This window comes from Syngnathus scovelli, chromosome 15, assembly GCF_024217435.2.
Source record: "Syngnathus scovelli strain Florida chromosome 15, RoL_Ssco_1.2, whole genome shotgun sequence".
In the NCBI taxonomy this organism is placed as follows: Eukaryota; Metazoa; Chordata; class Actinopteri; order Syngnathiformes; family Syngnathidae; genus Syngnathus; species Syngnathus scovelli.
In genome coordinates this window covers 8,442,768-8,457,582 of record NC_090861.1, presented here as the reverse complement: position 1 = coordinate 8,457,582, position 14,815 = coordinate 8,442,768, and the positions used below count along the sequence as shown (strand labels likewise).

Sequence of the window (14,815 nt, the reverse complement as noted above, 5' to 3'; positions counted from 1 at the left end):
ATCTACCAAATCCAGACTTGCTCCATGCCCGCGTGCAGCTGCTCTGAGCCGATACTGCCTCCGCCGCTGCCATTTTTAACAAATCTCTCACTCACAGTCCTCCGCTATCGTTGAATCTTTTAATGTTGGCCAGTCTGCAGGAAGTCCATGCAATCTGTCCAGAGACTTTTCTCGACAACCTTCCAGTTTGTGTGGCTCATTTGAACCTTTCTCCTCACCATCATCCAGCATCCTGTGGCGGTATGATCAAAAATGCCAGCTATGGTCGCATTGTTTCGCCTGGATTTCCTGGCAACTACAGCAACAACCTGACATGCCACTGGGTCCTGGAGGCCCCTGAAGACCATCGGCTACACATTCACTTTGAGAAGGTGGCTCTGGCAGAAGACGATGACAGGTGGAGAAAACACACACACACACACATGCACGCACTGAAATGTAAAGGGAATTGGCATACCGTTAATGCATACCTACATAACACTGCACACACAGGACAGACAATGATACCCTTAGGGCTAACTGTAAAGCATTGCTTTGAAGGCATTTTGCTTTGTATAAAATCATATAGCTCACATTACATTGTACAACGTTATAGGGACTGAGACTTATATTGTAAGTGGATACTGGCTTTTGTTTTTCCCTAGCAACAGAGCGAAGTGAGAATTTGTAAGCACAAATTGCTCTCATCCCACACATGACCATTGACCTCATTTTGAGGTGGCAGACGATGTTATTGCAGTTATCGCAGTTCCTTTAAAGCATCTCTTAACACTCAAGGGTAACCTTGCTTCTATTTTCATCATTACTTCCCTTTGTTAGACTGCTGATTAAGAACGGCAACAATATTGACTCCCCTCCAGTGTATGACTCCTATGAGGTGGAGTATTTGCCCATCGAGGGAGTGCTGAGCTCAGGACGTTATCTATTTGTGGAATTTACCACAGACGGGATGCTGACCTCCACCGGTGCAGCCATGAGATATGAAGGCAAGCTTATTGTGCCGTTTGCCAGTCAAACAGTTGTATACTCTACTCTGATTTTTTTTTGTATTTATTACTTTATTCCACCTTAGCTTTCGCAAAAGGAATGTGCTACCAGCCTTTTGTGAAGTACGGCAATTTCAGCGGCAGTGACTCCACATATAGAGTCGGGGCTGTGGTGGAGTTCTCCTGTGACCCCGGTTACACGCTGGAGCAAGGCTCCGTGGTCATCGAGTGTGTTGATGCTGAAAATGCTCAATGGAATGAGACCGAACCAGCCTGTAGGGGTGAGCGATCTGATTTAACCTTTTTGACTCTTTCTGAGGCAATTAAATTACACACAAATCGACTGGATGAACCCCCCCAAAGCTTTCATTTTGTGCTACATCTTTAAATAAATCTTAATTCAAATATACTATTAGGGAACTACCTTGATATGAAAGTGCATCTTAAGCATGTTAACTAAATTTGGATCTTAAGTACATACCAGAGGTTCATTGCTGTTACATGAAAGCCTACCATAAGCTGTGCTTTTACAATCTACACACACAACACGGTGACCTTATAGGAAGCCAGTATAGGCTGTATGCTCATTTTTGCAACACAGCAAAATTGAAAAGCGCTCCCGTAAAGCTCAGCCCGAGAAAACGAGAGAAAGAAAAAAATCATTTGCACCCCCCTGGGTCACGGTCACCCTGTGGTTTACTGATAGAATGCTTTGTTTTCCCATGTGAAGCAAGAATGTGCTGTTCTTGTGTTTAACTTCAGGTTAAGCTTTTTGTAGGTTATCACATCATTATAACTGCAGATTGTTTCATATGAAAACATGGCCTTCTTATTTCTGTATATTATTTACTGTGATATACAGTAAGAAGTACAAAAGCAGTACGTGTACGTGGAGCAGCCATGAGGAGTAAAAAGATTTTGACTGGCAAATGCACTTGAGTTCGAAGTCGAACATATTTAATTAACAATGTTCGAACGTATATTTGCAAGTAGCAAATACATTTAAGTATGCTCAAACAAGTTTAAATATATTTGAACGTATCAAAATACGTTTGAGCGTACCAAAATACATTTGACCGTATCAAAATACCTTTGAAAGTACCAAAATCCCTTTGAACGCACCTGAATACGTTTGAACGTACAAAAATATCTTTGAAGGTACCTAAATATCTTTGAACGGACCTAAATACGTTTGATCGTACCAAAATACCTTTGAACGTACCTAAATATGTTTGAAGGTACCAAAATACATTTGACCGTACCAAAATATATTTGAATCTTTGAACGTACGTAAATACATTTGAAGGTACCAAAGTATTTTTTAATGTACCATAATATCTTTGAACGTACCTGAGTACGTTTGAACATACCAAAATACCTTTGAACGTCCCTAAATACGTTTGAACATACCGAAAAACTTTTGAACACACCTAAATATGTTTGAACATACCAAAATATTTTTGAACTTACCAAAATGTGTTCGAGCATACCTAAATATGTATGAATGTACCAAGATACCTTTGAACGTACCTAAGTATGTTTGAATATACCTAAATATGTTTGAACATTCAAAATATTTTTAGTCCTTATTGGCAGGTCTACGCTTCAGTAGAAATATACTTCTTGGTGCGCAGTCATCCTTTTCCATGACTTAACTGTATTTTTTGGTTTATAAGGCTTACTTAAAATCATTTAATATGCTCAAAAATTGAGAGTATGCCTTATAATGAGATGTGCCTTATGTATGGATGTCGAACTGAAGTTGAATAAAGTTTGATTCATTTGCTGTATTGCTTAGGCCTTATACCCCGGTGCACCTTATAGTCTGAAAACTACGGTGGTGAAATCAAGTATGCTCCCGATACATTTTTAAAGCTTTGTCCGTCTTTTGTCTTGCAGCCGTTTGCAGCGGTGAGATTACCGATTCTGCCGGGGTGGTGTTGTCTCCTAATTGGCCAGAGGCCTACGACAAGGGGCAGGACTGCATCTGGGGCATCCACGTAGAAGAGGACAAGAGGATCATGCTCGATATTCAAGTGTAAGGCGCCGCACTCAGGTGTACGATTGGAAACTCACACGTAGGGGTCTTGGAGGTCATGCCGAACTCCAGACGTTAAATACGGGGTCTCTTGACACAACCGTATGCCGTCTCTTCCGCCTCACTTTATCTCGCCCATACATGCACCGACACACTATGACAGACACATGGGAACGTCTTTCTGTAGTTGCAGTCGCTAATTAGATTTTTTTTTTCTTCCCCGTCCTCAACATTAAGCATTCTGCCTTGCTTCCAGCTCGTTCTCCGACCAGATTAGCCAGTAAGCCTTCCTGCTCTCACTTCCCTGGTGTAACTCAGAGTTGGCTCTGAAATGAATATGCTCTGGCAGTGAACTACCCTGAGCCACTTATCCAGCCCTCCCAACTGGAACTCGACACACAGATGTCAACATTAGACGTGCGCACATCAGCACGGGCTCATATTGTTTCTCCTTCACCCATTACTCTTAGGCTAACATTGTTTCCCCTTGTTCAGATATTCCCAAACAGTGTTGGAAGACCACATAATAAAACATCCTCCTGCACTCCACAAGCAAAGAAAAAATAATTGATTCTTCATCAGAATGATTCTCCTTTTATACAGTCATATATGGCCCAAAAAAATGTATAAGTGATGATGTTATTGCCTGAAGCACTTGCACACGCGAGGGCATGGGGAGGTTAAATCTAAACCAGCGGGAATGCTGCCGCGGGCTGTCGGAAGATTGACTAGCAGACAATCCCCATCCCGGGCTATTGTTGGTTATTGTGTATGCCAGCCGTGTGTGCATTTAAGCATTTATACAATTGTGTTGGCATTATTGTTTCATTCCTGCATACTACAATTGTTGATGAGCATATTCACATTTGTCAAATAAAACGTGCATCGTGTTACAAAATCACTTTAAATTCCTTACAAAATCACTTTAAATTCCTTATATTTGATCTTACCAAATACCTTCTTGTTAGAAGCTAACTTTTCATACATCATGGCTTCAAAGTGAGCTTGCATTTCATTCAGTGGAAAGTGCAGTGATTATTTTTGATTAATATCTAATGTTCAAAGCCAACCACTTCACCTTTGGTATAGGGAAAAAAAATTGAAAACTAAATAAATTGGATATGAGGTTAGCTCATCTCCATCCACGGCGCTCAAGGTCAGCAACGCTTGGCCTTGACAGCATTATCTCTACAATGGGAGAAAATTAGGGGGTTGCATTTTTTTTTTTTGGGGGGGGGGGGGGGTGTTCAAATTTGTTTGCTCCTGTCATGGTATTGACTTGACAAAAGGCTCTTGTGGATGAGTGCTGTCTCAATATTAAAACACGAAGCACAGAGAGTGGGGGTGGGGGCTGCTGGTCCACACCTTCCCACATTAATGAGAACATTTTCTATATTATCATTCATCACCGTGCTTGTGCTGGAAATGACAGAGGACCAGCGTGCATAATGAGGACTGATTAATTTGGGCCAAACAGGAGGGCTGGCTCCTTGCTAATTAGCATGGCGGCACACGAGAGGTTGCAGCTGATCTGCACCTGCACAAGGGTTTACAAAAATGTTTCACAATACTGTATTACACAATAGGGAACTGTTAAAAAGCTTTCCAATGCTCATATTAAGTTTGGGGAGCCCTCATGTGGAGGTTGGCACCATTACAATGTAACCCGCATGCTTGGTGTGAAATAGAAGCCTGCAATTTAGTTGTCAAACATGAGAGCAATTACCAGATTGTCTTTTCAAAGCATGACACTGAAAGCAATTTAGATTTTCGAGGATAATTCTAGACTCCTCAGGCTTGGCAGGTCAAATTCAAAAGACTCATGTACACATTCAGCAGATGCCATTGTTATTTAAAAATAGATTTTTCTTTTTCAAAAAGACCCCTCAACCTAAGCAAAACCATGCGCATCATTGAAGGCAAAATCCAAGCCTTTCAGAAAATTGGTTTTGCACAGTAGGAAAGAAGAATTGTCATGATTCAAAATGGGTATCAGTCAAGTCAATGCCAGGTTGCTGTTGTGGGGCCAGTTCAGTTCAGTTCAATTCAGTAGTGTTTAACCACTAAATGAGGCCACTTTGCCCTACACAATTTAGTATTTTTATGTTAATTGTACCTTGCAAAAAAAATAAATAAATAAATAAATAAATAAATAAATAAATAAATAAATAAATAAATAAATAAATAAACCAGACAATAAAAGACCTTCGGGTTGTTTCATCATAATTTAAACCACTAAAATAAGGTTGCCATGGTAGTGACAGGCTTCACTAAAAGCCAGTGTGCCATTCAAATTACAAGACAATAAATGAAGAATGCAAAATAAAAGAAATCATGTGGTTCTTGTATAAACGTGAAGAAAGCAGACTAGATCTGATGAAAGATCCACATGGAATAAAAAAGAAGAATGAGGCAAGTACGCCTGCCGGATGTTTGAAAATCTGAGGCTGAAGCCAATCACAATAGATAAGATGGTTAACTGGAAGATACACATTCGGTCTGATTGTTGTGAGACCGTTGGCACTTGATAAGGTTCCATTGCGCATTCAAGTCTTTAGGGCTGTGGTCAGCCAACATGCTTGAATTGTGAAAAGGTGAGGATATTTTTGTGCCTGATACATTTTCTCATTTGCACCTGCAAGATGCTTCACAATATGTCATACATTTCAGGTAGAATAGTTCCCTAACATGGAAGAATAAATCTTAAGTATTGCTTGATGTTAAGTGGAGGCGTGGGAGGTGTTGAGGAAGGAGATGAGAAATAATATGGGTGAGATTGTGCAGACTCCTTTTGTTTCTTTGACACAGTTACACCTAATTTTAATCACTAAACTCACATCACCTAACAATCGCACATTTTGTCCTAAAAACAAAGCATACATGGATAAAATTTCACCCTAATAAAAGGTTTGTATCCAAAGTGGTCACCCAAAATGTTGGGATTTTCTTTGTCCAAGCAACTAATACTGCTACTATTTACACGATTTACTAGCAAAAATGTTGCCAGAAAGGCCAAAACAAAGAAACAAATGAAACAATCTCTACTATGTGCAACATGACATGACATTTGACAACAATGAAAAGAAAGAGATGAAAAAACAAAACAAATGAAACAAATGAATTGTCTACAGTGTAGACTCTACACTGTTTGTACTATGTGTCCTCTCTGCATCCAGTGCAGCCTGGTCATCCTGGAAGAGGGACCCTCCCATCTGTGGTCTCTTCTCAAGGTTTCTAATTTCCCCTAGCTGGAGTTTTGAGTTTTTCCTTGCCCTCCTGGGAGTTTAAGATCAGGGGATGTTTGAGAATATTTGTCATTTTTCACATGTCCTGAGTGTTGTTAGTCACCTAAATGTTGAACAGAGGCTGTGATGTACCGAAGTCAAATTCCTTGTTTGGCACGCTCAAACATGGCGAATAAAAACTCTTGAATCTTGAATCTTGAAAGACACCAGGCAGCTAAATTCAAGCAAACTGAAGAGACAATGAGGAAAACCTGAATGAGTCATGAGTGGCCCGAGGTAGCTGATTGGTTGAAGCGAAAACCATATGAGCTAACAAAACATGAAAGTGAAGCACCGGAAAATAAGAAAAAAAGTGAAAAATTTAAATCTAAACAAGAAAACCACAGCTCAATGTATATAATATTATGAGTTGCTAGGAATAAATCAGCGGTACTATAATATACTATACTCATTTTGATTTAGAGATGAAAATAATGACCTCTCTATCTGCATCACAGACTCAATTTGGGGAAAAATGACCTCCTGACCTTCTACGATGGTGATGACCTGTCAGCCAACATTCTTGGCCAATACAGCGGCAAACGTCCTCACTTTAAGCTCTACACGTCCATGGCGGATGTCACCATCCAGTTTCAGTCCGATCCTGCCACCAATATCTATGGCTACAATAATGGCTTTGTAGTCCACTTTTTTGGTAAGATTGAAACACACAATAGAACATTTTTGACAAAAAAAAAAAAAAGGTCTGGCTATTGGTTTTGTTGGATCATTTCTTTGCTTTCGCCTTGTTTGCCTGGCTCATCACAGGTGCGCTGCCTTCGATAACAGAGACAAACAGGAACACAATAATTGGGTACACCTAATTGTCCACTGCTTTGCCTGATGCTTTGTGTTCTTTGCCATTATGCATCGACTGGCGCCAAGCCACCCGCTGCGTTCCTCTCGGCAAACATCTCGAGCCTTTGTTTACATTTGCGTCCCAAAACACTCTTGTTTTGTTCGCATAGAAAGCCTTGCGTTTGGATGCCCCGCTGCTTTATCTCAGCATTCACACCGTTGTTCCTTATCTACTGGGCACACTGCCTCTTTCATCCCCAATGTCCACAGAGGTGCCAAGGAACGACACCTGCTCGGAGTTGCCGGAAATCACCAATGGCTGGAAGAGCACATCGCACCCCGACCTCATCCACGGCACTGTGGTCACATACCAGTGCTATCCTGGGTTTGAGATGATGGGCTCTGAGATCCTCATGTGCCAATGGGATCTCAGTTGGAGCGGTGACGTGCCAAGATGTCAGGAAGGTGTGAAACAACACGGCACCATCATGTCATGGCAGTGTCTGCTGGGCTATTATTTGACACCGCGAGTCACATGCAAGCTGTTGACGTTCAGAGGAATGTTTTTCTTTGTCAGACCGAACGATCATTTCGAATGATCAAAAGAGTAATTTGAAGTGTTCAGAGATCCCTCCTAATATTTGTGTTCCCCCCTCGTACAATAGTGGTGACATGTCAGGACCCTGGAAATGTGGAGCACAGTCGGCGGGTGAACACAGGCACCCGCTTTGCTGTCGGATCTACAGTGCAGTATTTTTGTAACAAAGGTTACATCCTGTCGGGCAGCAGCCTCCTTACCTGCTACAACCGAGATGCCGCCAAACCCAAGTGGAGCGACCAGCTTCCCAAGTGTCTTCGTAAGTAATTACAGGCCAGTTTTTGTTTTTATTTCTGCTTCCAATATTTTGATTTGATACATTTGTCTCCAGCTGAAAAATACGAGCCATGCAGAAACCCCGGTGCCCTCTCCACCAACGCACAAAATTCTGAAAAGTCCTTTTACCAAGCTGGCGAGATGCTGACCTTCTCCTGCCACCCAGGCTATGAGCTGCAGGGCGAGGCCACAATCTATTGCATCCCTGGACATCCGTCACAGTGGAACAGCACACCGCCCGCTTGTCAAGGTAACAAAACAAACGCTCTGAAGTGTAAGTTATTGATTTTCTTGCTGCAAAAACAAGATTATGTTTAGTTTGTGACGTGCGCTTTCTGTAACAATAACAAAAAAGACCAATTAACTTTCTCTTTCCAGCTTCCTCCAGTCGATCTGTGAACAAACACAAGCCTGATGGTGAGTTATGCTTTGAAATGGCAACAGCACCAATATTATTTTTATAAAACTAATGTTTTTTTTCTGTCTGTGTTCTGACCCCACAGTTGTCAAGACCGATTATGGCATTGAGGGAACCAATATTACTCTGGCTGTCTTCATTCCAACTGCAATTATCTTGGTGGTTGTTCTCGGCATTTATGTTTGTGCTGCAAAGTAAGCGGTTGTACTCAACATTTTACGCATGACCTTTGCAAACGAATGCACATTTCATGATGTCACTCCTCCCCCCTGTCGTTCAGACTCCAAGGGAAGCCCATCAGCATGCCAACTTCCTCGCCGCCGTATGACAACATGCCGGAGGAGTCAGCCTTCGACAACCCAGTTTACGACAGAGGAGTAAGTACGGACATGATGACCATGCAAGCTGTGGATTCACAAAACACCAGCGTGCTGTCCTGAATCGTCCTTGTCTGGCTGGCCATCTTGTTGCCATTTCATCTTTCACCAGAAGAGGGCACCCGCAATCATCTTCCCGTCACCATTTTCCTTCAGCAGCAGGCAATCAAGTGGCACATGCATTGATGTCACAATTTCCCAATGTGCCATCCTCAACAACTTTGCAATACAGAAAAAAAGTAGAATTAACAACAATGAGAATCACTGAATTGCTCTGTCACCATGTTGCATGCGGTAATAATGCACAGAATGCACATGTGAGCTTCTGCACAAAAAGGACAAAAGCAAGAATGCATTGTGTCAACGTGATAAAATGAAGGATGAACACTTAGCACTGATTGCTCATTTTAAATGCATCATTCCATTTGTCTCTCTATCACTTTCACAGCAGATTGGATTTGTTATAAAGCATGCATTTGGTTATAAACCATCCTCTCCAATCTTTCCTCTCCTCCTTCAGCACTGGCAGGCACATTCTAGATACTAAAGCTGTCAGCCGGTCATAATGTTCATGTTGGCGCCACTTGACAACTGTGAGGTGAGAACTCCGGCCGTCACCCGAGCCACCAGGCCATCATTTTGACTACCTCTTCCAACCTTTCACACTGCTTCACAATCTTCTTGATGAAAACGTTATGCCGGTTTCAGAATGATAAAGTGCTCCTGGGTTACGTCATGTCTCCATGCAGACAGACACAGCTGGTTACATCTATGATACATATAAGATCTTCTAAGTCATATCTTCTAGAGAGTTTTTGAAATAAATGCTTTCAATAACAAACCATCCCTACAACGTGCACACAAATCTACCAAATACACATCTGACTGGCATATTAATTCGCCTTTGTATATTACAACGAAAGAAATATACTTTGTATGCTGTACAAACATGTGTAAAACTGTTTCACAGATCATATCAACTGCCCTTTGACTGATTTGTGTGTTTGGTCTTTACAGGACTAATGAAAAAAAGATTAAGAGGTGTCAATTTAGAGACCTTGAATTGCTCAAGCTTTGCCTTTGGGGATCCCCCTCTGCACTGTTCATCTTTTTTTCCCTATGAAGGTTTGTAAATATGACTTTCCAAGGTCGACTCTGTGAATTTGTGGATCACCATGGTGATATTTTTATAAACTGAATTGCTTATGACAGAAGGTGATCATTTGATTTTTCTGTATTTTTGAAGCCCTAACTCAGTAGCAGACCTTGAGGGGAAAGGTTTTTTTGTTGAAATCTGTTCCATACAAATTCCTACCATCTAGCTTTCTGTCAACTTGCCGATGTTACTGTATTTTGTTTGCGTGTCTGGATCTGCTCTTTGTAAATAAACTGCCTGTCCAACACATGTCTCCTGCCTGATTATAAACAGACAAATCCGACTGCGCCTCGTTAAGCAACAAAACAAGTGGTATGAATGTAGTCAAAATAATTAACATTGGATTTGACTGGTGAAAAAGTTGAGACTGTGATCATTGTTTAGTCTTGATTTCCATCTTGACAAAAACAAAACAAAAACATCAAGTATTGTACTGGAGGCACCAAATAACGCTAGGTTAAGCAAACAAGAGGGGTATAAAACATTAAAATAAATTAAATACAGATGTTTTAAATACTGAAACAATTACAACATGAACAGTGATGGCCAACAGTCATAAAAAGTATTGATAGGAAATAAAATGGCCATAAATACACAAAAGTACTCAAATGTTCAAAGGTTGTATTGTATGATAACAATACAACGGCCAAAGAATATTTTATATTTTTTTCCTGGATCTTTAAATAGATGACAAGATGTTTTTTTTTTTTTTAAATTAAACCTCATTGAGCAATGAATGAAGCACCAGTTCAATTACATCTGTGTCAATAGTGGGCACTGTTGCACCTCTCCAAAGATGACGGTGGTCATTACTCAATGACCAAAATATTGGTTACAAGCTGTAGGAGGCTATGTGCTTTTTAACCTATTAATCTTGCATTTCAGAAGATAAGTATACTGTATATCATTTTATTAATAGGAAAAATATTCATTATGTCAAGTCAAGTTTATTTATATAGCCCTTAATCAGAGACAAGTCTCAAGGAGCTTCACATGGCCTAAGTTGGCAATTATTCTCAATATCCCCTGATCTTAAATCCCAACAGGGCAAGGAAAACCTCACAAAAGTCCAACTGGGTAAAAATGAGAAAATCTTGTGAAGGGACCACAGGTGGGTGGACCCCCCTTCCAGGATGACCAGGCTGCAATGGATGCAGAGTGGGCAACATTGAAAACACAATATAAAACAGTTAAAAAAAAAAAAAGTAGATATCCATTGTCAAAATGAAGAGCTGCAGGAAGATGCCCTCAGTTATCATGGCAGTGTCTGTGAGGAGGTAGTCCACCTCAGACATAATGCAACATAAAACATACTTTCAATGCTACAGTAGTCTACTAACCACCTGGGTTGTGTGTTTTTGTATAATAAACTGTGTGTAATTAAATCAAATTAAATTAAATTAACAATGTACTAATAAATGGTTTAGAAACAAAAGTTGCGGATACGAGTGTTCCCCTTGGACACATTGATGCTGTAGTTACTTGACTTTTTATTCAACTGCACTTAGGTCTGCTATCTCTGATTGCTTGGTTTATTTGGTGTATTATCTAAAGCAAGTTTTGGTTGTGTTCTGTATATAATTTGCGAGGTTTGTGATGTGTTTTTACAGCAAAACAAATATATATATGTTTATTTTCAGTATCTTAATTAAAACGTTATTTATACCCCTCTTGCCCTTAGTGGGATTTTTCCAGCATCAACATGTCTTTGTTTCACAAATGTTTATAGATGATGTAGGGGCCAAAATGCTTGTTACAACCACTCGATGTCACTGTTGTCATTCAGAGGGGCCAAAGATTGCGGCCAGGTATACAGTGACGACATCAAGGCGTGACCCGGTATCTGTTGTGTTCCTGTCACGTTACTACCGTTCGTCTGATAAGTATGGTATTTCAGTGTACATTTATGGACTCGTTTGACATAAACTACAACGGCGTTTATTCTTGTGTTCATCTTGTGGACATTTTATTCAGACGCTGGAGCTACGAGCATGACTTTATCGTCAACTGCAAGCCTGTTGACAGCACTTCAGTCAGGTCAAGGCGGCTTGTAGTACCCCATCGCTTCGCTTCTTTAGGGGGCCTTCATAATGGCATTAAAGTAGTGGTGAGTGAGAGAAATTTTTCATATTTTAACTAACTTTTCACTTTCTGTGATGGACACCTACAGTCAGACCATAAATGTGGAGTTAAGTGATATAGCGGTGCTCTATTATCCCTGTGCGCCTGCTATTGGGCCGGTTGAATTTGAAACGCCCGGTGTTACATGTCAAGTTGCTCCCATGTTATCTTGCTCCCTGTTCCGAGTTACGAGTGTGATGGTAAAGCGAGTTGCGCAGTTTTGCGTGTCGCGACTGCAGATTCGTCACAAGCGACCTGGACCTTCCCTGATCGCAAAACTGTTCAAATTCCCAATAAAAACACTGAGGGAAACGTCTCGTTTGCTTTTCCGACTGGCTGCAAGAAATAGCAAACACACACACACACACACACACACAAAAAATAGGTTCGACATCAGAGCACTCTGCACAATGTTGACATTCAAAAGTCCTCAGAGGTATTAGAATGTTCAATGTTCAAGTTTGTTTGCACCACCATGTCAGGGATGATGTCAATGCATGGATTTTGAAATAGTAGTGTAAGGACCGTTAAAATGTGATGAATACTCAGGGACAAACAACTGTAAAGTCAATAAAGATGAGTTTTGCGTGTGTAACACAAACATAACGTCATAACACAATACAGCAAACTAGGCTTGCGCGAGGAAGTTGTGTGCCTCGACCAATTGTTCATGATGGAGAACTCCAAATGGAACACAACTTAACAGATCAGGTAAACATATTTATTTAAGTAGCTTGGTGGGGAAGGCAATACGTAACTTTTAATGCCAGAAAAAAGAACAACAACAACAACAAAAAAAGCTCAAATACATAAAGGGCAACAGTACTCCTTCTCCGCATTTGGTTCCCCCACACATTTCAAATGGTACCACGTACTGCAAAAGGAGCACTCTATCTGTGGGGCACAAAAGCAGAATATACTGTACAGTCTAACAAAATGTAAAGCTCATCTGGATGTTGTCAGGTCCTACCCAATCGACTACTTCTTCCAAATATTCCGCCCCACACACTACAAATATTTGACAAATCATTTGCAAAATAAAATATTGCATCAAGTACGTACATAGTACTTCCTAATATATAATATGTACCGTAATTTTCGGACTATAAGCCGTGACTTTTTTCCAAAATTTTGAACCCTACGGCTTATAGTCAGGTGCGGCTTATATAAGATTTTTTTTCGTGATTTTTGTGATGACTTGATCACTTTTATACACTCGTAAAAAGGCTGTGGACCACTGTTGTGCGGTATCTTGAAGAAAAAAACAACAACAAAAATACTATTTTGAAACACTACTATGGCTGCTGCTTATTCTGGCTGTGTTGCTTGTGACTATTATGAGCTTTAGTAGGAATGCACGCTAGGTGACCTGCGTCAAAGGGCTCTAAACCCTTTTTCATACTCTGCCATGTGACTCAGAGATTACCCAAAGCAGTGGCGCTGTTTGGACCATCTGCATTGTATTAAAACCCAATCAATCAGCATTTAAATTCAATTCTTCTGACATTTTGCGCACCAAAAACAAGTTGTAATAAATGTGAACTTTTAATGCATTTTATTCAGAAGGTTACTTTGAACCCTGAGGCTTAAATGGCGGCGTGGCGTATTTATGGATTTTTACGGCTTTCTGTGTACTGCCTTTCTTTGTAAAAAACTCATGTGCACGTGTGGCTTATAGTCGGGTGCGGCTTATGTAAGAAAAAAACTAAAATATCCCTGAATTTTAGCTGGTGCGGCTTATAGTCCGGTGCGGCTTATAGTCCGGAAATTACGGTATATATTTTACCAGTGTCTTTGATTAATTTCTTTGTTATGTGCAGACGAATGGCAGTAATTCCCTCTTGGTCCACAGAGAATTTGGCTGGAGCTTTTGCGAGGAGGAGCTCTGCAAACTACATTTTAGGTACCAACGTTACTGACAAAGGTTTAAGTTTAAATGTTTGAAGTGCGTGTACAAGTAAAACTTACTTTGCAAATAAGGACACCACACGATGTGGTGTCTTGTTGCACCGGATGGTTTATAGTCGTGCATGCCCATCTTGACACGTTATGACCTCTTTGCCTCATAAAGCTCCTGAAAACAAGAAATGTTGAAATAGTGTGGTGTTCTCCCAGTACCTGCCTACAAATTCAGGGTGTGTCCTGAAAGACTGCTGGGATGGGTCCCAGCACTAGCCAACCCCTGTGATAAAGTGATTTTGAAAATGAATAATTCTGTATATGTGTAAATCACAGATAAGAAATATATTTACCTGGAGATGTCTTGACCCTTATTTAGGGCCTTTTGTCCTGCCCCAAAGGGGTCAACCAGGACTGTTTTTGACTCTATTGGGTATATAATCTAGACAGGACATACCATTTTGGCCCGAATATAAGACGATGTGTTTTGCATTGAAATAAGACTTAAAAAGTGGGGGTCGTCTTATATTCGGGGTCTAGACATTATACCCATTTTCACTCGTGCGCAGCGGTAAGTTGAAGGTTGCTGGTATCGACTGAGTATGTTGCTGTGATCGTGTACGTCTTTGACACAAAATGCCATTTCATTGTTACTACTGTCCACTGTTGTGCTGTTTGTCCGATCGCGGTTTGCTTTGTGTGCGCGCTGTTTGATTGACAGCTCCGGTGCGCTCCTTTAAGTTTGCCTTGCATCGTACGAGTAGCCGTTACGCAGCGGCACGGCAACTAACGGTCGCCAGCAAATGTATTTTGTTGTCTCGATTGATGACTTATGTTTGGTTTTATTGCCGAGAGTATTTCATT

At 40.7% G+C, this 14,815-nt stretch overlaps 1 protein-coding gene across 4 annotated transcripts in view; it reads left to right on the top strand.

Annotated features, from left to right (window-relative positions):
* Positions 1 to 10,178, top strand: part of LOC125981785 (seizure protein 6 homolog) — a 53,783-nt gene extending 43,605 nt beyond the window's left edge. The window contains exons 6-18 of one of the 4 annotated variants that reach the window (XR_007486165.2): positions 229 to 397; positions 820 to 986; positions 1,073 to 1,267; positions 2,886 to 3,024; positions 6,767 to 6,963; positions 7,377 to 7,571; positions 7,772 to 7,963; positions 8,036 to 8,230; positions 8,359 to 8,397; positions 8,484 to 8,592; positions 8,679 to 8,775; positions 9,296 to 9,373; positions 9,793 to 10,178. Coding sequence is in view for 2 of the 4 variants with exons in the window: in XM_049741756.2 (XP_049597713.1) it covers positions 229 to 397; positions 820 to 986; positions 1,073 to 1,267; positions 2,886 to 3,024; positions 6,767 to 6,963; positions 7,377 to 7,571; positions 7,772 to 7,963; positions 8,036 to 8,230; positions 8,359 to 8,397; positions 8,484 to 8,592; positions 8,679 to 8,838 (1,757 nt within the window). In the remaining 2 variants the exon portion in view is untranslated. Of the gene's footprint in view, positions 1 to 228; positions 398 to 819; positions 987 to 1,072; positions 1,268 to 2,885; positions 3,025 to 6,766; positions 6,964 to 7,376; positions 7,572 to 7,771; positions 7,964 to 8,035; positions 8,231 to 8,358; positions 8,398 to 8,483; positions 8,593 to 8,678 lie in introns of all 4 variants that reach the window. The other 3 variants (XR_007486164.2, XM_049741757.2, XM_049741756.2) reach the window with 3 other exon arrangements.
* The last annotated feature ends 4,637 nt before the right edge of the window (positions 10,179 to 14,815 follow it).